The 26,169-nt window shown below is 38.1% G+C and overlaps 1 protein-coding gene across 1 annotated transcript in view; it reads left to right on the top strand.

Annotated features, from left to right (window-relative positions):
- The first annotated feature begins 252 nt into the window (after positions 1–252).
- The window catches only part of SLIT3 (slit guidance ligand 3), a 549,457-nt gene continuing 523,540 nt past the window's right edge, over positions 253–26,169 (top strand). The window contains exon 1 of the mRNA XM_075714742.1: positions 253–437. Within this exon, the coding sequence (XP_075570857.1) occupies positions 253–437 (185 nt within the window). The remainder of the gene's footprint in view (positions 438–26,169) is intronic.

The following is a 26,169-nucleotide window of genomic DNA, read 5'->3' as shown; positions in this document are numbered from 1 at the left end:
TCTGGTACCGTTCGTAGATAACAGAAAGAAACCTGAGCCCGAAAGGCAATTCCCCACCTTCTTCCACCTAACGTAACCTTTTCAGGCGCCTTTGAAGGCTTGCTGGTGCTCCGGCGATGACGGCAGTGGTGGGTTCCCTTGGGCTGTACTAAGAGCCTCTGTTTTCTTTTCCCTTTCTTCTTAGAGGCATTTCATCTTTAAGGGCCGGCTGCCTGCGCACACTTTTATACCCACTGAAGTGATCAAGAAACCATGTTGTCTGGTGGAAGGAGTGCGTTTCTGTGCCTCGGAATGGTCTTGAGCTTTTGGAGCTCCGTGAGTTGGATGCCCGTTGGAGGATGCCCGCATAAATGTACGTGTATTGCTTCCAACGTGGATTGTCATGGACTAGGACTCAGAACCGTACCGAGGGATATTCCCAGGAACGCGGAGAGACTGTAAGTAAAAAACGCTGAGGGCTTCTCAAGTACTCGTAGAAGCATCTGGGATGAGTTTCTCAACACCTGCCTATTAGCGCAGAGTACATACTAACAGCAGTTTCAGTAATCAAACACGGATTAATGTTTTCAGGAGGGAAGGGGAGGAGCTTTGCAGAAATTATAGCTATCCTGCTGCTGTTCTTGCTTTTAAAAAAACGGAGTTTCACCTTTTTTCGGGTTCAGTTACCATCTGATTGGGTTTTGCAGTGACTGGCTTGTAATGGAGTTTAGAGCTCTACCTGGAGTGCTCCCAGCAATAATCATTGTCAATGCAAACGCCAATTTAATATGCATTTAGAAACCTGGATGCTTTCACCTGGTGGCTGGTAGCAGTTTCTCCTTACTTTCTTAGCATGGTGACTTCATCACCGTGGAAAAATTGACTACTGCCACAAACTAATTCAAATGGATAAGAAGTCACATTAAAGCGGCCTCTAATTTTTGTCTTAAACTGCTGTGGGGAAGCTGGTTACTTAATTTCTGATCTGCTTCGGGGTTTATGATTTTAGTGTAATGTTGTTTCCAAGTGGGGTGCTTCCAACCTCGGCACAGGAGAATATAATGAATGTGTTCACAGTAAATCTTCTGTATCGATAGTTCTCATGAGTTGTTTAGTTGACTCCTTTTACTTGCTTAACAAGTTTCTGAAGAGGAAGCTGAAAGCGAACTCCAGTTCTCCGTTATAGTTCTGGCACTCGCTTGGTGCAGAGGACGGCGTCTCTGACGTTGCTTAATGCATAGCATATGGCATATTTCAGAGAATGCCCGGTGCTAGATATGAAGATGGCCAGAATGGAATGTTAAACAGAGCTTCAGCGCGACATTGCGCTGGGCTCCGCGGATGACCTCAGGAAAGTGCAGTTAGTTGTGTCTCACGTGGATTAGCTGGTAACTTAAAATGTCTTTGAACTTGTAAGCAAATGCTGTAGATTATGTGGCTTGACTTCCTATTTTATTTCCTTCTGGGTCACAGAGTTTGGGAAACTTCAAACTCTCAAGCCTTTTTTTCTCCAAGAAGGAAAGCTAGATGAGGTTACTAAGCAAACAAAGTTTTTGTGCATAGAGTCCTCTTAAAGGCTAAGTTGTGTCCCAGAATGAGATTTTATAGCATCCTTGGATGTTTCTAAATGCATTTTATAGTGCTGAGAGCTCTTAAACGATAGCAATGTGCAGATTTCTTATTACACTATTCTACTATCTTTAATGTTTTGTGGCCGTATCAGCCTTCCTTTTAACCCCAGCTGTGTGAACAATAGTTTTCAGATGTCAGTGTTATAGAAAGCTTAACTTCCGTGCACAAAACTGTGTACCCTCTAAAACTGAGGGGTAGCAACCTGGCAGTTTAGAGACAAAAAAAACCCCCAAGCCAACCCCGAAACAACAAACTCCACAACAAACCACTACCAAAGTAGTATACCAAGACAGAGTAAGTGTGATAACACAAATATTTTGTATGCTTCATTGGCGAGGTGTGCTTGCATGGTTTTAAGAGTCAAGGGCTAGAATTAAACTTTTAAATTTCGGGTTAAAACGATTCATAAATGCAAGGCTAGTTGGCCACCTGAGAAGAATTTTAAAATGGTAATTTGTTATTGCCTAAGTTTTGGGGGGACTGAATTAATTTTGTTAGTGGGTTTCATTTGTGGGAATGTACTTAACAGATGTTAGCTTGCCCTGCCTTCTGTAAGAAGCTAAGCCAAAAGAGTAAGTTTCTTGGCCTTGGTATGTTAAATGTTAAAAAGAACGAGTATAATCTCTTGGTCCTGATAATTCTTGGTGTTACTTACAGATTTGAATTTTAGATTAATGGCTGCGTGAAGAGCAGTAGTAGCTATTTCACAATACTCTGTTTTGAATATTTAAGCTCAGAGATATCCAACACAGCTACATTTCATGTTTGGTTTGTTTTTTTAAAATAGTGTATTATTGGTGCATTCAGTGGCTGAAACCTTGTGGAAATAGCATACAGAAGATCATCTAATAACACATTATTCCATATTTTTCAATACTGTCTTGACTTTTTATTCTGTTAGTCCATCATGAGCCTTTCACTGTTTTTATAGTGTTCCCTGTCAGCTTCATTACAACTGTGTCTTAAAGCTTGTATCAGTTCTTTCAAATCTAGGTTTTTACTAATGGCACTAACTTGAATTTTCTAATGTAAGCAGTAGAGAGAAAAAGACCTTATATTCCTCCGAGTCTAAATTCTGCTCATAGGTGAAACATCAGTCAGCCACTGGATATATCAGAATATCTCATTTTTCTCTGTGGTCCACAGCCACCTGTAACTCTTTATGACATAACACTGGGTTGATGTGTAGTCTTTAACTAGTTTGTTTAACTTGTAAATAAAACCAAATGACAAAGATATTTTTAATCTCACAGAAATGTTTATATGTTGGGAAAGTAATTTTAACAAGTTTCTTGATGGCCACACACCAAGTGACTTTTTAGACTCTTATGCTATGAACAGGTCTTCGCTTCTTTCTGCATTCTCTTGAACTAAAAATTCCGCATACCAATTCAAGTTGGAAACTTTTTGCTTTAATTGATAAGAGATCTAACGGCACCACTTAAAATATTTTGCCATTAAGCTTTGAGAGTTATGTTTGTACAAATGTTACAGATTGTTTGGGCTAGTGGAGCCAAGTTAAATATTATTTAAATTTGTGTTAATATGAAACCCCAGGAAAACTGAAAATATTAAGGAAAAAATGGGAAATCTCTTTAGGAGGGAAAAAAATATCTTATTGAGAAGTTCTATTAGATGAACTAGTGATCATCTCCTGATACCTCAAGAAATGGGCATCACCAGAGTTTTGATTACTGATTCTTCTTGAGAAATGTGATGGCATGCTTTCTATTCTTTTATTATTTTAATTTTTTTTTTTTTTAATGCTTTGAAGGTGTAGTTTTTGTAAAGAGTTGTAGCTGTGACTTTTGTCTTGAGGGGAATCCACAGATTAACCAGTGATCACAGAAACAGAGTTGTAAAGCTATCCTAAACTTTTTTTTACACAGATTCATCTTTAACAGTAGCTTTACAAATACAGCAGGTAGTATTAGGTTTGTGTTGCAGTTTACCTTGTTCTCACATTCTGTGATAGTCTTCTAATTGTGTGGTATAGATTGAAGCTTTTGCTCAGTAAGGTTCCACGAAGAGCTAAAAAGAGGTGAACGTTGTATAGTACTGCACAAAGAAATGATTTGGTCTGGAGAAAAAAAGTGGTGAAACAAATATTTGTTAATTTCAGGGAGTAACTTCCATTTACCTTTGTTCTACAGAAGGAACTCTCAGAACAGCCATCATCTCACACAGGAAAAGACACATGAAATTAGGTCTAAGACTTTTCCCCAAATTGCAAGATGTGATGCTCCATAGAGGACCTTGTACATGAGCAGGATGATATAGCTGGCTTTGTGGCTTGTCATTAGTACTTACTGATCCATTCCACATTTGTTAAGTAACTTAACATCCTACCAAAAAAAAGAAGTTTATAGACCTTTTGTGTTGTGGAGAAAACTAATAATTTAATAGTTAACTTCTGGGGGTTGGCACAGTGATTCTTGCAGTTAAGCTATGCAACTGATAAGATGTTTTGTGCTAATAAAGGAAGCAGAAGTTAAGGTTTAGAAGTTAAGAATACGTCCATAAAAATCTTGACTTTTACCTTTCTGAAAAGTCCCTTAGGATTGTTTCATCAAACTCCTCTAATCAGTTTCCTTAGCAGCACTTCAGTTCGTATATGTGATTCTCTATATAATTTTCTTCAGTGGAAATGTTTTCTATATATGTAAAATATTATACATGTGGCTTTTTATAACACTTAATAATGCTGATAGTCAAGTTTAGTTTGAGATGATGTGTAAAGGCAGTGAGCAGATCAAAGTCACCTGCTTGACAGTTGTATTCTTCAGCTCTGAAAGGAACGAGTGATACAGAGAAACTGCTCAAAAGTCTTCTGGGTCAATATCTGCTTTCCCTTTGAATATGAAGCATGAGCCTTTGTGGTTTTCCTTCCATTCATGTCTAGTTATCTCCCTGTCTGTTAGCAGCACATCATATATGTATAAAAGTTTCTTTGGAGAATTTAGCCGTGTTTTAATTCTTGATGAATTCATACTTGGTGGCTTAGAATCTTGTTTAATTGATAGCTCTCCTGTGTTAATCGTTGTTTTGTTTTGTCTTTTACTTTGCAGGATTCTTTACCTTGCTAAACTGATAAAGCCTGCAAGACTAATTGTTCTGTGCTTTGTCTGAGTAGCTAAATGGAGTGTGTCCACATTTAGGTGCAATTTAGAAGCTTAGTCATCTGCTTACTCGGGAGTTTTCATGTGGTCTGGGGTTTCTGTTGTACAAATATATTATTATGGTGTTTTTGGCCTAGGTGCATGTAGCTGCTGAAGTTGCACTGGCTTGTAATAAGTCTTCAACTTCCTCAATTTTGTCTCCAAATTAAATCTAAACTCCTGTCTTGAATGCTTCCATGCTACTGCAGAACGCAATGTTAAACACATGCAAATATAATTATACTGACTCTTACATTGACATTCTGTTTTCTAGAATTCTTACCACTAGGGATTACCACTCATTTGTTTGTGTAGTAATAGTCTCCAAAACTTTGCATGGAACCTTCCCCTCCCCCCTGCCCTTCTTTTTTCTTTCCCCCCCCTCCCCAGCTCACGTGTCAGTAAGTAGACATACATGGCTTTGGCTTTGAAGAGCTTGCTCTCAGAGGTACTGATCCTGGGGAAACTTGACTGAGTTGCTTAATTTAATTTGGATACTTCCTTTTACTAACTTAATGCTGACTACTTGTGCTTGACTGGACATTGACATGCACTTGTATAGGATCACAGTCTTGCACTATTAAATTTGTTGCCTCGTTTTGAAGTGATGGAAACAGGAAGGAGTATGAAATTAGCTATTATAATTTGGTAGCTACAGAAGCAAAGAGTGGCCATTGTCATGTTGTCTGTATTTGTTTGCACAAATTTGGATTAGATTCTGGGGGACCAGACTACTTACTGCAGAATTTTTTAATTAATTGCTCTGAGACTATTCACTTTTTTTATATTCTTACTTTTGCAGCTGAGTATTGATTCGTGCAAAAGAATTAGGTGAAAGGGAAGTTGCCCTTCTAAAGAACAGCTGTTGTCTTTTAGGAAGTCCTAAAATATAGGTGATGAATATTGCTTTTTTTCTGCCCTGGAATTTGTGTGTGTATGAGTTTGGGGAAGTGTGTACCAAAGTCGGTGTATCTTACCTGTATAGATGGATTGTGAGGCCAAAAATACGTAAATCCTAATACTCTTTTATTTTTACAGTAATCTGTATAAAAACCCTTGTGTTGTACACTGTCTGTCACTTGTAAGTTGATTGCTATGAAGTCATTTGACCTTCATAGTGAGTACTACTGGTAATCTTTTGGAATGTCACTACCAAGCTTTTTTTTCTTTTTTTTTTTTTTTTTAGTTCAAGCATTTCCAATTATGTTTAAAACAAAAATAACTTGTCCTGCATGGACATTAACAGCTGATATGATTTGTTGTCTGCATTTCAGTAGTATCTAAGCTATTCCTCAACTTCCACAGAGCAGAAAGAAGATGGTTTTCCCACAGAAATATCACAGGATGCTTGGGGAGTTATAAGGATGATAGGGGAAAAGAGCATGACACTAATAAGGATATTCAGTGAGTAAGTTTCAGCCATTGCATGTTAAGAATTGAGCTTGTTTGTTGGAATACTGTTCAGAAGACTTCAATCAAGATGTGTTCCCTCCCAGGAACTAATAGCTCGAATAACTTGAAGCTTAATTTTTCTGGAACAATTGATACGGCTCTTGTGGTGCCCGCAGTGCTTGATTTCCTTTGGCTGCCTATTGTTGCAGCTAATCTTTTAAAATTAATAGCTTTTTGTCTGGTGTGGTCTAGAGGGATCCATTTTTCCTTGATTAGAAGATTTAATTATTCCTGAAAAAAGGTAGGTGAATAGAAGCCATTGGTTAATATTGTAGTTATGTTGGCTTACACTTGATTCACTAGAAATTAATGGAAAACTGTTTGGTTTGAGTTCAAAGTTGAAATGTGTCAGGATCCTTTCCTAGTCACAACTGTGCTGCTCTTGGTTTTCCACGTTACACCTGCTAAGGATGGTGTCATGTTCAGATACATTTTCCAAAGACTGAACTTGAATTGAGCTCTCTTTCACACTTGGCTGAGGACTGCAGTTGACCACTCAAGTAATTTTTCAAGCAAATGAAATAATTTAATTTGTGGGGTTTTTTTTTGTTGGGTTTTTTACTATATCTGATTAAGTAGTAAATCCACACCCCCCCAGTAATTCCTGATTTCCTTTATCTTTTTATTTTTTTCCTTACTGCTTCTCTTTCTCTAAATTTGAACCTACAAAATATAACTAAGTCTTGTTGCTGAAGTAATATAACTAGCTCTTTCCAATTCAGAATGGTTGTGAACTTGCAAGTTCTGGAGCCTCTGTTGTCTTCAAAAGTGCCTCCAGCGTTATGAGGTACTACACTGTAGCAAACTCTTTGTGATTAAAGGGATGGTTCTTCCTTTCTAAGTTAACCTGAAACACTCAAGTGCCTTATATGAAGTGCAGGTCTGCTGCTGGACTTTGGTCTTGATGTGAGCTTTACTGTGTCTTGTAATACTACAACTACTGAATTATCTCAAATGTTGTGTTAACCTCAGGAAGAGGTTGCGGAATGTTCTTCATAAGTAACCTAGTACCTCATAGCTCTTTCACCTGTTTGCTCCCTGCAACTTGCAAACAGACACTGGATCAGGTAAAGAATTTCTGTGGCTCAATATTGAAACCCCTTTCAGCAGTGGCTGATCTTCTGTGGCTGGGGAGAAAGTGTGACTGTGAGGAAGTATGCTTCTCCAGTGCTAGCAGATCATGTATTAATTTTAAGTAGAGCCAGCTTTCTGGTGGAGGCTTGATGATGGCAGCTGTAGGAATCAACATGCACATCTCTGTCTTGCAGTTCCATAGCTCCCTAAAGGGAGCTATCTTTTCCTGTTTGGCCTATTTTTTGCTCTTGCAAGACAAAGCAGTGTTGTTTGTCCTTTTCAAGTTGAGACAAGGCAAGTTTTTAACTTCAGGTGAGGAAGGAAGGAGTCAAGATAACTTTGGGGAGAAAAGGTAAAGTGGACTTCAAATGAATGGCAAAGCTTTTTGAAGAAAAATAATGTTGGCAACATCACGGAGAATGACTAGAAGTAATGTGTGGCAAAGATTTCTTCAGGTGATTGTCTATCCCTATGTTCCTATCACAGGGATATATAGATGAGCAGTGGTGTTCAGAAAACGTTATCATGATAGAGGTAAATTTTGTGCTCCATCTTCTTGTGAAGTCTTTTGAGATGGGCTGGTAGAATGTGCCTCGTATCCTTGGTTCCTTTCTGCTCCTTGGGTGACAGGGAGTTTCTACTAATTCTTGTTCATTCAGGTGCATTACTATAGTATTATATGGATTTTGGCTTGGGGTTGCTGTTGTCACTCCCATCCCTTTTATGTTCATTAACAGGTTTTGCTTGCCAGTGTAAGGCTATATCAATTTGACTTTTTTGTTTGTTTTTAAGTAATGTTCAGGATAAGAAATGGGTGGGTTCTAGGAATATTCTGATTGCAACATGGCCCAAGCTATTCTGTTTTCAGTATTCTTAAAGTCTTTTCTCCAGAGATCCATAATGTTCTATTTTCAAATCTGTTTTCAATGTTGTCCAGTCAGACGTATCATTTAAGATCTTGAATGGCTCTCATCAATGGCAAGAACTACTTCTTTCCCATCGATAAATGGCCTTTTAAGCAACTGACAGTCTTTTCTAATGGTACTAAATACATAAAAGATCTATCTACCTATTAACATAAGGGGAACAGGTCTGTGGTCTTGTACTCGGAGTAAATTTTAGATGAGTTAAGGGCCATCTCTGTAGAAAAAAGAGTTTTAAGAGGCTGATTCTTACCTCTCTTGCCTGTTATTTTCAGCTTTTTTCTTTTTTTTTTTTTTTTTTTACCCCAATTGAATCTGGTCTCTGTCAGTTGTCTGTCAGAATAAATTTGTCTGTATTTCGGTTTTACACCATCTGTTTGGCTGCAATATATGTTTTTAATCCTATGATTGATAGATTTCTGGAGCTTTTAATTAGATTTTTACCTTTCTATCTGTGAGTTCCTTCTTTTTCTGAGACCTTAATTTAATTTTGTCCCTCAGGTGGAAATAATTTTAACTGATGGTTATATTATTTCATTTTTTGTCACTGATGAAGAGAGCATTTTCAATAAACATCAGTTCAGTTAAAATGAGGAAGAAAACTCAGTGTTTTGAAGCTGGTCTTGTCTTGACTTCCCATCAAACAATTTGCAAAACCTATCTGAAATTTACTTCTAAATTGATTTCAGAATTTGTATTGCTCACCAACTCACTTCTACCTATGCTTTCCTGAAAACTTTCAGTACCGTTGCAGAAATGATTCTTAGGTTCTTATGTCAAAGGGACTTATTAGGACACCCCTATATGCCTCCTGCAGACAGGTCCATATGACTGCCTTCCTACTTCAGTTGCACGGTGAAGAATCAGTCTTGTGGAAGTAGCATCGAGTTACTAATGAAGACCCTCAAACGCTTATTAAATGTATTTAGAGTCCAAGCAACACAGAATTTTGGGAGATAATGTTCTTATTGTTGATACCTCACTGGCTGCTATGTGGACCTGTGTTCACTCCAGTTTGAGGTGCAAGGATTTAGCAGTGATGCTATATTTAGGAGTTTAATTGGAGAGGCTTTAACCCTCTTCTGTTGTGTGGGGATACTGTAGTGACAATATGCTGTGACTGTACATACAGGCAATCGCCCAAAAGAACAAGACAAATCAGTTGCCTGTAATTTTTCAAAATATTTTCTCTGTGTACCTTCACGGTTGTTCCTGTCTACACAGACAGAAGATCGGTGGTTCTATTTCAGCCAGGGCTCCATGTAAGTGGAGGGGTAAACTGCTCTGGAGGTTAATGATTTGGAGATCAGTAACACATTTTAACAGTCTGTGAACGTGCTTGTAGAAGGTGGGGGGGATGGTCATGAACTCCATTTCTGATAGATTTTTTTTTTTTTTTTTTCTTCTTCCATTTTGATGCTCTTACTTGGGAGGAACTGTCCTTTAAAAAAAAAAAAAAGTAAGTTCGCTTTGCAAAATTTTAAATTTACTGTAATTTTCATGATATCAGTTAAAAATATGTAATGCAAGTTAGGCTACTTTAGAGATGAGGACAGTGCCTGCTGTACCGATCAGTACAGTTTCATCTATTTGTCTTCATCCCTTTGCTCTTTTTGTCTTTGTTGAAAGCCCTTTGGGACTTCTTTCTTTGTACAATGCTTAACATGAAGAAGTCTTGAACTATTGTAAGGGTGCTCCTAGGCACGATAACAGAAATGATAATGAATTTCATATTAGTGAACCTGAGGTTCAGATCTCTAAAATCACAGCATTATAGAATGCAGTTTTTAATGTCTGGCTCCAAACTCTTTTTTCCAAGAGCTAGATTGTGTCAAGGTTGGCTGCTTGACTGGGGGTTGGGGGAGAGTGGGCAGAGTGGAGGACAAGTGTATGTGAAAGAACATTCTCATGAAACATTTCAAAAGATAAGCATTTAACTATTATGGAAATAATATGCTGAAAGCAGAGGCGTAGGTGCATTTTTGCGCATACAAATAGTTAGAGGACTATTAATCTTTGTTTTTTTCTGTTGGTCTTTTTCCTTTATTCCTATGGCTGGTAAGGAATGTGTTAGTTAACTTGTACAAAATAAATGTATTAGTATATTGTAAGGTATTACTGGCGTGTGTTGTTATGGGACCCTAATAAATAACCTTGACAGTTTCAAAAGATACAGTGAGTTGTCAGCCTTACGCACTTTCTCAGGTCATAGTAAAACTAAATGTTTTAAGTCAGTTCAGCCAAACTGTCCTAGTGTCTTGTTTTTACTGACATTTTTTCTGAGAGTGCGCTGGTGAATAATGAGCACTTCTTCAGATATTTTAGCAGCTTTTAAAGTTGAAGTACTTGGTCGTCTATCTGGCAAAAATGGTTATTAGCATTAGCAGTAGGTATAGTTTCATATATTATGTAATACTGACCTAATACAAAAACTTGCCTTGGAAAAGCTTCTTCCACAAACAACTTGCCCCAAAGCAGAAAAAAAAATATCAAATTGTGAACTTCAGTTTTTCTTTAGAGATTCCAAAAAGTGCATCCTAAAATGGAAGACGTTTCCCTAAAATTTTGTAATTGCGTTCCTTGGGACGTGCTGTCCTGTCAAAGATGGATGACCAAAGAAATTGTCAATTGTTACCCAGAGCTCTATGTAAGAATATAACTTAGCTTTACATTAATGCTTTTTTCCCCCCCTTACAATAAGAAAATAGCAAACAGCTCAAAAGCCTTGTCTGCCAAAGGTTTGATTGCCCATTCTATCTGTTTTGAAGTATAATGCTTAGCATATAAAGCTCATATAACAAATCTGGTCACGTGACATCAAGCCCATTAAAATTAATCACTTCATATATGTGTACTGGTTATCTACAAATGTGGAGACATTAATGTTTAATTAAAACAGTTGTATGCTTTAAACATGACTGAGAATTTTTAGCAAGAAAAAGCTGCATCCTGAAAGCAGTTCAAATGCCTTGTGCCTTTTTGTTCGTCATAAAGCACGTTTTGCCTGGACTTTAGTGGGACCTTAACTTACGCACTTTCCTCAAATTTATCTTTTGCCTGTGTGATGGTTTTGTTTAGGCTGGGCAGACATTATATTAAGTACACGTTTTTGAAATGCTGATTTTGGAAAAACCTGGATGAAACATCTTTGCTTGGTGAGGGTGGCAGCCGTTACAGCATCACTTAGCGAGGTAGGAACTTCTGGGTCACAAGCCTCTCTGAAATAGATGAGAAGAGGCTAGCAGTCTCATCCTCTTGAAGTGGTAAAGCTGGCTAGAGATGGTGTTTTAAGAATATAGCTGGGGAGCAAAAAAGAGAACTCTTTGTAAAGAAATAGTACAGGGAAGCAATTGCGCATTTCTGAAATGCCTAAATAAATGTAGTAGGAAGGTAAGCTGGAGACAAGAATGAAGTGGTGAAACAAATCACAGAAGTAAACTTCTTGAGCAAAGAAAACTTGTTTTCCAGAAGTGGAAGTAGATATTGAGAAATAAAGCCCTAAGGCAAAGGCTGGTTCTTCAGAGTGAGACGAAAACACACATGTGGATGTAAGTTTCTCAGTTAAGAATGTGAAAGTATAAGAAACAGCCCAATGATCCTTCAGAGTTGTGAGGTTTTAATAGATAACATATGAAAAGGCAGCAGAAGATAAGGAGCAATCAGAAGTGTTTTATGGATTTTTTGGGGGTTGTTTGGTTTTTTGTTTGTTTTTTTTTTTTCACCTGGGAAGCTCTTTAGCTAATTGCTTATGAAGTTTTTTAGAAGTTGAAAATGAATTATTCCTAGTTGCCGTTAACTTCATTTTACAGAATAGATATTTTCCAAGGTTGTTTTTTCATAGTTCTTAGGTATATAATAGGCTTACTGCAAAGTGGGTTTGTAAGCATGAGTAGTTCCAGTAACTTCAAATATGCATGCCAAGTCTTGTTTAGAAAAACTTGAGTTTTGTGTTCATTTGGCAAACATTGTTAAGTCAATTCAGCTTCACCCCAGCAAGTCAACTGTTGAAAACCAAAAGTTGGAAGAGGACAGGGGGGACAGGTAAGGTGGGAATCTACTTGAGAATGAAGAAAATTGCTTGTGGCTGTAACATCTGGATGCTAACTTGGTCAAGTCAATACACAACTTCCTTCAAAATTTCATTTTACGTATTAACTGTCCTATGTCTTTTACTGCAACTTCTTGGCTTAATCTGCTCAGTGACTACAGTAGACGTGTACACTCTGTGTGGTACTTCTTGGAAGGGATAGAGGTGGTGAAACTGGATGCTTGTTAAATTGAAAAAAAATCTTGAACAACAAAAAAAAACCCCAAACACAAAGACAGACATCTATTACCTTTCCAGGAAAAGATCTCCTGGGAAGAGTTTCTAGTTTCTGCATGTCTGAAAGTGAGCAAGGAGATGAAATCAAGGTTTAATTTTCATGTCAGGCTTCACTAAAATCACTTGTTTGTTGGTAGAACTTTTTTCCCCAAGTCATCAAGAATTACAGTAGTCAGAAGCAGGTGTGAAATATTTCAAGTCCTAAACATCAAATCGTCTGTATTAAAGAGCACCTAAACAGATATCAGTTTCTTCACTGTGTTGTATTCAGTCATATACCACATAGTTAAGTGGAATACAGACTTCAATGCAAACTTCAGATATTGTCCGTGTGGAATAAGGCAATGTGAATTTTGCTGAAGTTTACATGCAATTTCCACCCCTCCCCCCCCCGCCCCCCATGAGCCTGTTGTGGTTGACTGTGTATAGAATTAAAAAAACAAACCGAACAAAAAAGACAAGTGTGTAGAAGAGTCAGGGTGAAAAACAATCTCATGAAAAATAGTAATTTTTGTCAGTCCTTGTTTCTCACTTTATTGCATTCTGTTCTAGAAGTCCTTACTTAACATTAAATTAGCATTAAACACACTGGAGAAATTATTAACATTTTGGGGAAAGTATAAGTGTTTGCCATAAATTGTAGTAATAATGTTTAACTCTGAAGAATGCTCATACTTAGATTTTTCTGAAGTTCAGTTATCACAGGTTATATTTTGCATTGATTTACAAGGTATTGCTGTTTGAGATAGTGAATGTGAATTCATTTGGGTAAACTTTAAAGTCCAAAAGTGACGAAGGTTGACGCGCAGGCACATATCTATTCATATCCTGATGAGATTGTCCATTTGATAGTTGAGTGAAAATATGGCCCAAAGAATGTTTGGCATTGATTTCTACCTGTATAACTGCTTGGTCTTTGTTGGAATAACATTGGACTGATGTAACCACTTAATGTCCATGCAACCAGCTGGTGCATGTTGGAGGAGTTAAGGTAGGGATTGTTAAATGACATCAAGAATTGAAAAGAAATAAGTAAAAAATGAAGTTTTTGCATATGCAGCTCTTAACCTTGGGGTTTTTTTTTTATATGAATGAAAGTGATGCTTGAGCTAATATGACACAGTACTGTACTTCTCTCTCTTCATAATGTGCACACCCTGGCTTCTTCATATTAAATCATGTTTCTGTAGCAACTGTATTTTAAAGCATTTTCTATAGTTTTCTTTGTGCTTCAGATTTAAAGCTTTCTACTAACCCCTCACCTCACCCCGAAAGAAAAAACAACAAACAAATGTTTTACCCCTTTCTCTGTAGAAAATGTAGAATCATAGAATCTTTAAGGTTGGAAGGGACTTCAGGAGGTCTCCTAGTCCAGCCTCTGTACAAAGCAGAGTCAACATGGAATTCAGACCAGGTTACACAGCGATTTGTCCAGTTGGGTCTTGAAACCCACAGCAACTTCATGCAACCTGTTACACAGCTTGACTGTCCTCATACTAACAAGGGTTTTTTTATAAACAGCTGGAATCTCCCCTATTTCAATTTATGATCATTGTATCTCTTTTGCTGCGTACTTCAGTAAAGAGCCTTGCTCCATTTTCAGAGTAACCCCTCTGTAGGTGTTGGAAGCCTGCTCTTCAGTCACCCAAAGCCTGCCCTTCTCCAGACTAAACAAGCTAAGCTTCCTCAGACTGATGTAGTCAAGTCCCTTGGTCATTTCCGTGGTATTTTAATGGACTTGCTCAAGTTTATTAGCATCTTTCTTGGGCTGAGGGGCCCAAAACTGGACACAGTATTCCCCATGTAGTTGAGAAAGACACTGTTCTTCCTTAATCCACAGATGTTCTTTCAGCATAGAAGGCAGTCAGGTTGGTCAAACATGGTTTAACTTCGATAAATCTGTTGGCTGTTTTCAGTCATCTTCTCTTCTGTGTGCCCAGAAATTGCTTCCAACGTATTTGCACTGATCTTTCCAGGGACAAAAATGAGGCTGATGCTGACCAGCCTGCACTTTGCCATATCATTCTTTTCAACTTTTTTGAAGACAAATGTAATATTTACCTGTGTCAGATGTCACAGCAGGGTGCACTTTATCAGCCAGATCTCTCTGCACCAACAGATGCATCCTATCTGTTCCCACAGGCTTGTACAGGTCAGGATTTCTTACGAGATGCTTGGCTTGATCCTCTGCCACTACTGGCTGTTCCTCTCCTCCTTGAACCTTGTCGTTAGACACAAAGACTTGGGAGGCTGCATCAGTGAAGGCTTCATACAAAGAAGGCATTGAACACCTCTCTGTCACTAAACAATCATGCTTTCCTTATTCTTTTATAGCTAATGTACTGCTAGAAGCTTTTCTTCATGACCCTTGTGAGTTTGAACTCTAGCTGAGCTTTGACTGTCCTAATACCATCACTTAATGTTTGGGCAATGTTTCTGTACTCCCGTGTACCATACCCTCTCTTCTGCACTGGAGCTCAATCATGAGATGCCTGTTTAGGCAAGGTGGTATTCTGATACACCTGCTCATTTTCCTCAATATCTGAATGGACTGTTCTTGTGCTAAGGTTATTCTAGGCTGCTTCCCACAGGATGTCCCCCATCAATCCCCTGAATTCTGAAAAATTTCAGAATTCCGCAAAACTGAATTCTGTTCTCCTGAAGTCCAGGGTCCGTGCTCTGCTACTTACCCTCCTCACACCCCTCAGCATTTTGAATGTCATTGTTTCATGATCACTAAAGCCAAGGATTCTGCTGAATATCTCGCCCCCAACCACCTCATCATTTGTGAGTAGCAGATCAGGAAAACTTAACCCATAGTTGGCCCATCTAGCATCTATTTTAGGAAGCTATGTCTTACACCCTCTAGAAACCTCCTGGCTTGTTTGCCTGCTCCTGTGCTGCCTTTTCAGCAAATGTCAGGGAGAAGAATCAGGGTCTGTGATCTGGAGACTTCCTCCCATTGCTTAAAGAGGAGTGTTGTTCCCTCCTTCATCCTGAGTGGGTGGTTGGTAAGAAACTCGTGTCATCTTCACTGACCTCTCCTCTGATCCAGACCTGCATGCTCAATGGGACTCTTGCCCAGTCCACAGAGGAGCTCCAGATGTTTGAGCTGTGCCTTCACATGAAGGGCTGCCTCTTCTCCTCCTCTTCGCTACCTGTCTTTACTGAGAACCCTGTATTCGACTGTCACCAAACATACATATGACTACAAGAGCTATCCCACCATGTTAGTTATTCCAATGGTGTTGTATTTCTGCATCTGTAGTCAAAACATTAGCTCTTCCTGCTTGTTTCATAAGCTTTGTATTGTGTACTGGCACATGAGGTTGTGCCAGTAAAACCTCTTGACCTGTTTTATCCTTCCTGCAGGCTCTCTGTCTTTCACAAGGGCACAGATGACACTACCAAGTGAGATCTGGAGCGCATTAAGAGTAACTACAAAATTTTGGGGACAAAAGTGAAGGGCATGGGAAGTACATGTGAAATGTACTGTTAGAACATTATTCTGCCAGCATAACATTTCCTTTGTATAAAATAAAATCTGCAAACTACAGTAATTAGTCAGGAGTTCCTGCAGGCTGGGACAAACATGTATTTCCTTGGAAGAAACAGAGTACTTGAATTACTCAGTGCATTATGCTGCTTTCTGCAGGTCTCGGGTGTGACTTTCAACAGCAATCTGCTCAATGGGGAATTCAGCCACTGCGCAAGTTGCAAAAGGTAGTTTTTTTCTTGGTGTTTTTTAACACCTGTAGTTTGCCAGGTCATTTTTCTTATTTTTATAAGGATGAGGACAGAAGTGTGTTGCCTGCAAGCAGTTCCAGATCATTTGGACACTTAATGTGGGTTATTAACCAAGCACCACTGTAATGGGCTTAAGAATGGATAGCTTATTCACAAAATTAGGGCACTTAACCTCCAAGATCAGTTTTCTCATTGTTCAGACAGAAAGAAAACAGTCTGAGTCATACCTGAAAGCCTTCTGTAATCAGAAGGAACCATCTAATTTTTTTTAATTAAAAGCTGTATCATGTAGGTGTGTTACAAAAGTATGATGGACTGCAGCACAGAATTTGTACATTCCAGCTATTGTGTGGCTATTTAATTACTATTTAAATTATTCTGGAGACTGAAACTATCCAGTGTCATACATGTGGTGCTATCCAACAACAAAAATTATTAAATGTTGGATTGTAAGTTTATTGTTATTCTTGTTTAACATAGATAGCAAGCAATATCAAAATTACTGGATCACAGTATTACTGTGTTAATATACTCTGTGCAGTACTCGTTACTGAAGCTATGCAGAATATCCTTTCAAGAACTGGTGGCTGTGGCAGGGCTTGTTTTTTCTCTACTAATGTTCCTCCACGTATGACTTGATCTTATTGCAGGTCAGAGAAGGGAGCCTATATTCTCCTACCTACTAGGTAGTTATAGACTGCAGTAAGATCTCCTCTTAACCTTTTACTTAAGTTCAACAAGCCCAGCTCTCTCAACCTCTGTTTGTATGTCATGCGCGACAGCTTCCTGACAGTCTCGGTGGCCCTTTACTTCACGCTCTCCAATGTATCAATGCCTTTCTTGTACTGAGAGCCTGAAACTGCATGCAGTATTGCAGATGAATGGTCACGAATCCTGAATACAAGAGATTAGTAAATTCTTTCAAATTCTTAAACCCTTCTGGCTACAGTCTTGCTCGTATAGTCTGGCCAAGGGTGGCCTTCACTGCTGCAGGAGCACACTGCTGATGTTTTGTGGCCCAGCAGGACTCCAAGATCCTTTTCTGCAAAGCAGCTCCCTGGTCAGTCAATGCCCCACCTGTAACTGGTGCATGGCCTTTTTTTCTCCTAGGTGGAGGACTTTACCTTCCCCCCCTCCTCCCCCCGCAACTGAACTAGATGATGTGAAGTGTTTAAAGAGTACCAGCCTTCCTAGAAGTCAGTGAAAAAAAAAAAAATTCTTATGCTTCTTTACAAAGTCAACTGTTTGTGTTAAGATGAAAAACTAACTTAAAAGTCTTATATAGAGATGGAATGTACTGTCTGTTTTTTTTTAAAAAAATTAAATTCAGCTGAACATGATTTTGAAGTTTTTTGTCTTTTTCTTTACAAGTGATGTTCCTACTTGTCCAAGTGATTTGGAAACTAATGGAATTTGTCTATTTCATAAAATCCAGTCCCAGGACTTTATTTCCTGTATTGCAAAAGTTGAGAGGGAAATATATTAAATCTGAAGATATGCAGATTGTGCTGCCAGAGGGTTTTAGGGTAGTGTTATAATTGAGTAGTTTATCATAGTAACTTTGAAGTTCTTGGACTGAAGGCATAAGAGAATTGCCAAGCGCTTTCTATAGGGAATTATAGTCATTTAAGGTTAAGAGGCTAGTGGCAGTCCATATCCATTAAAGACAAATTAACTCCATAGCAGAAATCCTGGAAAATTGTTAAAATAACAAAACAGATACTGGGTGTGTAAAGACTGCAAAGGGTAGCCAAAAGCTACTCTATGGATACATGGGAGTGGATTTTTCTCCTTTCTAATTAATGGGTATGGTTGTTAGCATGTTCCCAAACTAATAAAAATGTACTCGTAAAGAGAGGAGGGCTTTAGTGAACAACCTTTTGCCTTCAACCCTGCAGGTAGCTTTCATAAATACCCAGAAGGTATTCCTCATGGCTTTTGAGCTTCCAGAGTGCAGTAGATAGCCGAGTGAATGGTTAACTTACCTGTGGAAATGCATGTTTCCTCCAGTTCAGGTGTGTGTTTGTGTTCATGGTTACCTTGCATAGTGATTGGGGGTTGGGAAAACAAATCAAACAGGAAAATTTTAAAGGGATGACTCAGCTGTCATTCTAGCAGGTGGTTTGGATCAACAAAGTCCTTTAGCAATGTAATGGCAAAACAATAAAAGCCTTGTTTCCCAAGAATGCGTGCTGCTTGAGTTATTTGGAGGAATTGGGCTAATGAAAAATATCAGTAACTCTTTAGATTCAGGAATCTGAATTCCATTGTTATCACTTGAATTCTAGCTCCCACATTTTGAATGTTACTGCCAAGTTGATTTATCATTTAAAATAAATCCTTTGGAATGTATTACAAATTAATCATAACAAAGAATGTGTGCTATATCCTCAAAACAGTTGCTCTTAAATTTGTGAGGAAACTTATTATTCTTCTGTTCTTCATCAGCTTTTGGAAGTTCCACGAATTGTGTCCTAGCTGGGCTTTGTTTTGATGGGAGTTCTAGATGGTGTGTTGGATCCTTACTTGTCCCCTCTCTCAGGAGACAAGAGAGATTTTTATTCTCAAGTGTATTGTTCTGTCTGAGACAAATTTTATGCATCCCTTGTTGGGAAATACCAAAAAATGAGATGAAGAGAAATGCATCTTCCCTGTAGATTACATGGGGTGTTGGTTTAATCAAGATTCTTTTCAGAGTATTGGGTTTTCTGCTCATTTGTTTGTCCCACATGTGACACAAATGTGTATGACTTTGAGCTGGTACGTGGTAGCCACTTTGAAAACTTAGCAGGAACAGAAACTAAATTTTGTGTTTGAGGTTCTGTGACTAGAAGTACATGCTTACCTTACTTATGAAGGAGTTGGACAGGAAAGAATCCTAGTGCTGTGTAACATGGGTAAGAGCTGTCTTTTGAAGTGTATGGCAGTTAAGTTTTCTTAAATACAGTATGCAGTTTCTCTGCTGCTCTTATTGAATTCTTTGTTTATTAATATAAATGAACAAACACCTGAGGACTTGAATGGAGTTGCAACTGGTGCCCTGGATTCCCTTCGCTTTAGCAGATTATTTTCAGTTTGTGTGTATTTTCATTTCATGTAATGTCTTCCTAGGTTAAAGACAAATGGATTAAATATTGCCCATCTAGGATTTGTGTTTGTCATTGATATGCAAAAATAAGCTACTGCCATAGAATTATTGGACATCAGAGGTGATTTCAGTTTTGTTGTTAGGAATGCCACTGTGTTTGCCGGATTAGCACCTGGGAGTCCTGTGAAAGGGAGGAAAACTTTGTTGCTCTAGAACACTTATTGAGAGTGAATGGCTTTAACCAAATGAAATAATTGTGTTTCTTCTAGAAAGAGAACTAAATTTAAGCAACTTCTTTTCCGACTAAAATCTAACAGGGTTAGGCCTGGAGTCTGGTGGTTTTCCAGATGAGAAAAAATAACTTAAAAGTAACTTAAAAAAAAAGCTTGTGTTAAAGCAAATACACTACTTGCAGAAAGACCATCAGGCCAAGAGACTTTTGTGTGCCTGTGAACTTGTACAGTGCCCATACCTCACAGACTTAAAAACCAAACAAAACCATTAGGGAATTGTACTGAGAGCTAAACTGGTTTTTATGCTTTAGTAAGGCTTTTGACTTTGGCTTCTGTGTGCCTAGAAAAGCATAACTAGGCAACCAGAGCTAGCTCCAAAATGGGCAGCTGATTTAAAAAAAACCCAACCCCTATAGTCTTGGAAGTGTTGAGGAATTAAATTAGGGATTCACCTGGGTATGTTCAAGACTCACAAGTATGATGAGGGCCCAGACTTTGGATTATACTGGAGGGTGGTGAAGCACTGGAACAGGTTGCCCAGAGAGATAGTGGAAGCCCCATCCCTGGAAACATTCAAGGTCAGGTTGGGTGAGGCTCTGAGCAACCTGACCTAGTTAAAGCTGTCCCTGCTTATTGCAGGGGGGTTGGGCTAGATGACCTCTAAAGGTCCCTTCCAACCCAAAGCATTCTGTGATTCTATGACTACCATGCATAGAGGGTTCAGCAGGTAGCAAAATGACATCCAAGTAATAGGAACTTGCTACAATCTAGTAGTGTTCTGAATTTTTGCATCCTTGTATATAAAAGGATTTGAATTTTGTATGAGGATTTTTTATTTATATGTAAGTATTGAATTATTGATTTGAAGATTGTTGCAAAACTTCAGCATTTGATTGCCCTTTTTATTGGCTCTTCTGTAAGAGTTGTAATGTTTATTGTGGTGATGTGTTGTCAAACTCAATTCTGATCTTGTATATTGAAGTAGTACAGGCTCAGAGCTGTCTATGATGAGTGCATATATTTGCCAAGGTATGTGATTCTAGAAGACAGAAGCACGTAGTGCTAAGTAGCAAGTGGATTTACTTCTCAAGCCATAAACTTTATACAGTCCAAGGAGGAGGGTGGGGATTGAGAAGAACAGTGTCTGGATGTTTTGGGAGAGTTCAATGGCTAAGCAGAATAATTATCAACTGAAATTTAAGTACTGTAACAGAGGAAATCTGTGCACGCCTGGTGCTGTTTGAAGCTGCGTAAGGACACGCTCCTGAGAATGCTGGAGATGCTTTAAAACATCTAAAAGTCTGTCTTAAGTTCACTAGATTGTCTTCAGAGAAGAATGAAAGATGAAGCGATTCAGAGGAATTCTTGCTATGAAGCAGGATTTGTTCTAGTTGCTCCAAACATCCCTGTTTGTAATAAGTGTGTACACTGTGTGACTTAGTCTTCAACGTCTACAAAATATGTATTGAATTAAATTGTTATTAGAACGTAGCAGGACATGTTTATGAGTAAAGCTCCCTTTAGCAGTTCATCTGAACTGACTTCCATGATGTCTTACACCATTCTGGTCCGATTGATGTTTCTATTCTCACTGAAATAATGCCTTTCATGTCGGTTTTCTTAAACTGCCACTACACCTGCATTGTCCTTAACATGTTTTATGCTAAAAAGAAAAATAGATTGACAAGAGAGACCCAATACCAAAAGCTTTACTAAAGCTGGTATAGATGTCAGTTTCTTTTTAAGTGAGTGGTATCAACCTTTCTGGTGTGTGTCTCACACACAGCAGCGGAGACCTGTATTCCTTAATGGAGTTTTCTTAGATGTCTTAGATAATGGGACAATATTATCTGAATGTGAAATGACCAAGAGTAGTAGCTGGGCTTGTGTACGTGTGGGGTGAGATAGATGTGTTGAGGAAGATCTAAGATCTGCTTGGCCACACACACTATGCAAAATGCAGGAATTCTGCACAATAAGAATTTTATGTAGAATGAACGTATCTGCACGTAGGTATTTGCTGAAGTTAAATATAAATTAAATTCACCTTTAAAGTATAATTTTCCCCATGTCTTTGACCCAGGCGATTTCTTTTCAAAGCTGTGTTCGCTTCCAACAGTTCTTATGAATGCTGATGTGTTTGAAAGCCAACCAAGATTAGATGTTAAGGTTTAGCTTTTTTGTAGTTGAAACCCACTAGTGAGCCCATAATCAGCTGCCAAACTTTATAAAGGAAACATAAAATATTATGTTGCCCACAAATACCAGCTGTAAACCACTAATGTCTGCATTAGTTCAGTAACTTCACAGTCACAAAGTTTAATTGACTAATGGGGTAACCTGTGGCAATGTGCTTTTTTGCAGCAGTGTTAGACCTACTGCGAACGGGAGGAGGAAGTGTTACATAGTAGTTCATCAAGGTTTTAGTCTGCTTTTCTTCAAAGGGCAGATAAGCCTTGAGGGAGAACATGCTGGAACAGGCAAATGTTCAGAAGGTAAATACTGCTTTTTAAAACAGAGGTGGCAGCTATCGATTAAATCCAAAATGGTTTAAAGAAAGTGAACTTCATGAAGAACGGTTCTCTTGAGGTTAGAGCAGTGTCCAAGTAATTTTACTTAAAGAAATGGAAACCTTCGATTTAGATACTAACCCTCAGAAAGGATTGTAGAATGGTTGATATTATGTACACAATATAGAGTGTGCCAATCTGCAGGAGTAGAGGAAAAAGCAATCTCAAGATATATATTGATCAAGGAATGTTAAAGTCTTTTTCAGAATAGGGAACTGGAGATTTCACCAGGGGAAGAATGTTGAATAGCAGGAGTGTTCTTGGGGCTGAAAGTAGAGAGGAATAGAGCTGATGTGTGGATTGGTCTCACAGACTGGGCAGGAGGAGTGGTGTGGTGGAGAGATTGCTATGTATGTGACAGGAATGCATTTCTGCATACACCTGTTCAAGCTGAGTAAAGCCATGCTGAGAATTAAGTCTTACCAAAATGGACAAAAAGCAGGGCCAATGACACTCTGTTGCCCCGTATACCTTGGCTGACTCCCGTCTGCCTTGGAGAATTCTGACCAGTTTAATGCTGCGCTTTGCTCGACCTTTTATGAGATACAGGCAAGGGAAAACTTCTGAAGGAATGACATGAAAAGCAGATGGGAAATATCATGCAAGTAAAACACAAGCTATTTATGTGTTGCTTTCTCCAGACTTAATTCTTTCCAATGCTTCTTGCAATCAGGTCACCCTGGTGCACCAGTGAGTAGTTAATGATGCACCAGGCTGGAAGAACTGAACTGAGAACAGAAGAGGAAATTAAGCTGGAAAATCTGAAAAATGTAGGCAGTGATTCAAAGGTATTCCCGGAGAAAAGCACAATTCAATCACCGGGATAAATGCAAATGGAAGAGAATGGCTGGTACATGCAATGAAAGTGCCCTGTAGTTGTTTTGTGGTTTTTTTCTTTAATGGACCTTTTTAAAATATAGTTGACAGAAGTCAAGCAAGGATACTGTCTTTCTTGTTCATATAGCTGAAATGTCGGGATTTTTTTCCCCTCATCTCCTTATCATTATCCTTAGTTCCCATCTGTGCTAAAGAAAATCGTTTCCTGACAGGAGAATATGTTTCTTCTATTATTTAAGTATGTCCTGTGCTAAGATGTGTAGACTGACTCTTAAAAGTTTATTCTACCTGTTTTTAAACCATTTTATGACTTAAGAATTGTATTAGTATGATTTTGACATTTATCAATAACCATCAGAAATAGATTTCAATATTATAAAACACTTATTTCTGCACTCAGTAAAAAATTCTCGTTATGGACAATGTGTAGAATTATTTCTGAATTTTAGAGTTATGGTGGTTTGGTGTTGGTTTTGTTTTGTGGTTTTTTTTTTTTATTAATAGTCCTTAATCTGTTCTTTCTTCCTGTTGTCTATAGCAAATTAAGTTGTCGTGGAAAAGATGGAGATCTTAAACTGTAGCTGGTTTGTCCCTGGCACAAATCTTGTAGATCTATAGGGTGGGGGTTTTTGTCAGTACAAACTGTGAGCATAATCATTGTCATTGCAGACTTCTAAGTACCAGACTATCCTCAGTTATGAAGTGGCTCATACTGTATTGACTTTAATTCTTTGTGGTGGTGGGGTTTTTTTGGTTGGTGGGGTTTTGAGGTTGGTTTTTTTTGTTTGTTTTTTTTCTTTTTTTTTTTTTTTTTTTTTTGGGGCGGGGGTAGCTTTTCAATTCAAGTAAGTGAATGCACCAGCATGTTAAAACTATATTAGAAGGAGTTTAATTCCATATCGGTTTGCATCTGAGATTTAGGGAACACATGCAAAAACAATTATGTAAGTTTAGGAATATGAAGAGTTATTTCAGATGAATGAGTACAATTACCTGTGCTTATCTAAATATTTACATTTTGGATAAGTGGGGGATAGTGTTCATATTAGGAAGAAACTCTTTATGGTTAGAAGCATTTGGGGAAGTTACTAGCTATACTAAGAAATCAGTCCGGTTTCTTCTCTGAATATTGAAAATGTACCCTTTAACAAGCTTAAACTTCAAAATACGTACCTGCCTTTATTTGACAGTGTGGTTCACACTAGAAAAACAAAATTTGTTACCATGACAATTGCTTTTCATTTAATGCCTTAGAAGAATATTACTTCATGTCAGCAGCAAAAAAAATGATCTTGATTTGAAGGAAATAATAATTTGTGCTTGAACACTCACGTATTTCTTAGTAGTAGTTCTATCCTACTAATAGGATCTCATGTGAGGTGAAAACAGAGTGGCTTAAGTAGCAGCCATTCCAGAAGGCTCATATGGAACTGCATACATGATAGGATACTGGAAATTGTGCCAGCCAGGAGCACTGTAAGATGGTATGTGAATGATTACAAATGATTAAACTGTTCTCAACACTTCAAAAGCTTTCGCGTTTTGTTTGCAGTATTACTTGCTAGGCACATAGAAGCCATCCCAGACAGCCATCTATGCATCATTTTTCCGAATACAAACATGATAGTTGAGGCATTCCTCAAAGTTCTGACTTCTGCCCCTTCCTTGAATCCCTTTCTGTACCTAGAGAAATAATCAACTTGAAACAGCACTTAGGAACACCTGTCTGATTTTCAGAAATTATTTCAGGGTCAAGGTTTTTGCAGGTGTCAGATGATTGCCAAGTGTACTTAAAAATAATACTGTAATCTTGCTTTTTGTCATTGAATTTTACAAAAAATGGGAGAGAAGTGGAACCCTCTGAATACAAAAGAGTGCGCATTACTGCAGGAACTATAGTAAAACTTAATTGCATAGGAAAAGCCTCTACTTCCTCCTGTGGATTTGTGATCTCATATTCTCTTTTAGAAAACGAATGTCTAGCCTCATGGCTAGTTTTTCACATAGATTGTTTTCATTCAATGGCACTAGACAACAAAATTTGTCAGAATGTATTGTTTACAATCTCATCTTTAGAAAAATACGGAATGCTTTTTTGGCATGAAAAGTGTTACCCTGAAGGCTTGTATTTTTGATATTTAGCAGCTTTTGGTAGACATAAAATGTGACTGAGAAGGGAAAAAAGTTTACTCCAATACTAGAAAATTTATTTTTCATAAAATGCTTCTTGTACCTAGGAAACTGACACTCAGAACAAATGTGTGGTGACATGATGGGGAGTATATCTGTTTTTATTGATTTTAAGTTTGCTGCATATTGCTTATTATGTTAAAATAAACATGGCTGAAGACCGGGAAGAAAGACTAGCTATTTGTCTTGTCCCTGTATGTTAGCACTAGGCCAGGTAGAACAGTCTGGACAGAAAAAATCCCAAACAAACCCCAAACAATGGAACATGCTCAACTGGAAGAACTTTAGGGGTGTCTAGCAAAGGCAAATCTAGAGGAAAGAAAACAGCAACGCAGTACTTAGAACACCAGCAGGTATTTGGTATACTCCCTTGAAATGAAATGACAGAAAGACTCTTTATGTTGGGAAACAGAAGGAGTTATTCTTGGTTTGTTGTGACTCCAAAGACACCAAACTTAGTGTACTGAGAGCTATCCTTAAGTATAAGATCAGTCTTGCAAGAAGGATTAGTTTATAAATTCCTTTAATGTTTTTTAATTTGACTCTTCTTTGAATTAAATAGAATTTGTCTCAGTGTTTTATTTTGTCTATTATATTAAGATATAAGTTTAGACATGAAATTCTTCTGTATTTCTGGTGTGCTTACTCCAAAGAAAAGCTGCAGAAAAGTGGGCAGCTCAAGGTCTGCTTACAGTGGGTTTTCCCTGTTGTGGAAAAGAAGCCAATTACTGGCAGTTAATTTTGAATATAGAGTATAAATGAGCACAGACTGAAGGAGAGTGCAGGAGGTAATACTTCGTATGTGACCACACAAGGAAAATGTGTTGGCGCGTAAGAGAGGTGTTAGGAAAAAGGTGTTAGAAAAAGTTTAAAGACAGATTGTAGGAATTGGCCAAGGGTGAACATACATGGGAAACAGGTCAGTGTGATTAACAGTATCTTCTGAAAAACAGGATTTCCAA

The sequence above is a fragment of the Pelecanus crispus genome, chromosome 8 (assembly GCF_030463565.1).
Source record: "Pelecanus crispus isolate bPelCri1 chromosome 8, bPelCri1.pri, whole genome shotgun sequence".
Lineage (NCBI taxonomy): Eukaryota > Metazoa > Chordata > Aves > Pelecaniformes > Pelecanidae > Pelecanus > Pelecanus crispus.
The sequence above is the reverse complement of the archived record's forward strand: the minus strand, read 5'-3'. Positions and strand labels throughout refer to the sequence as shown.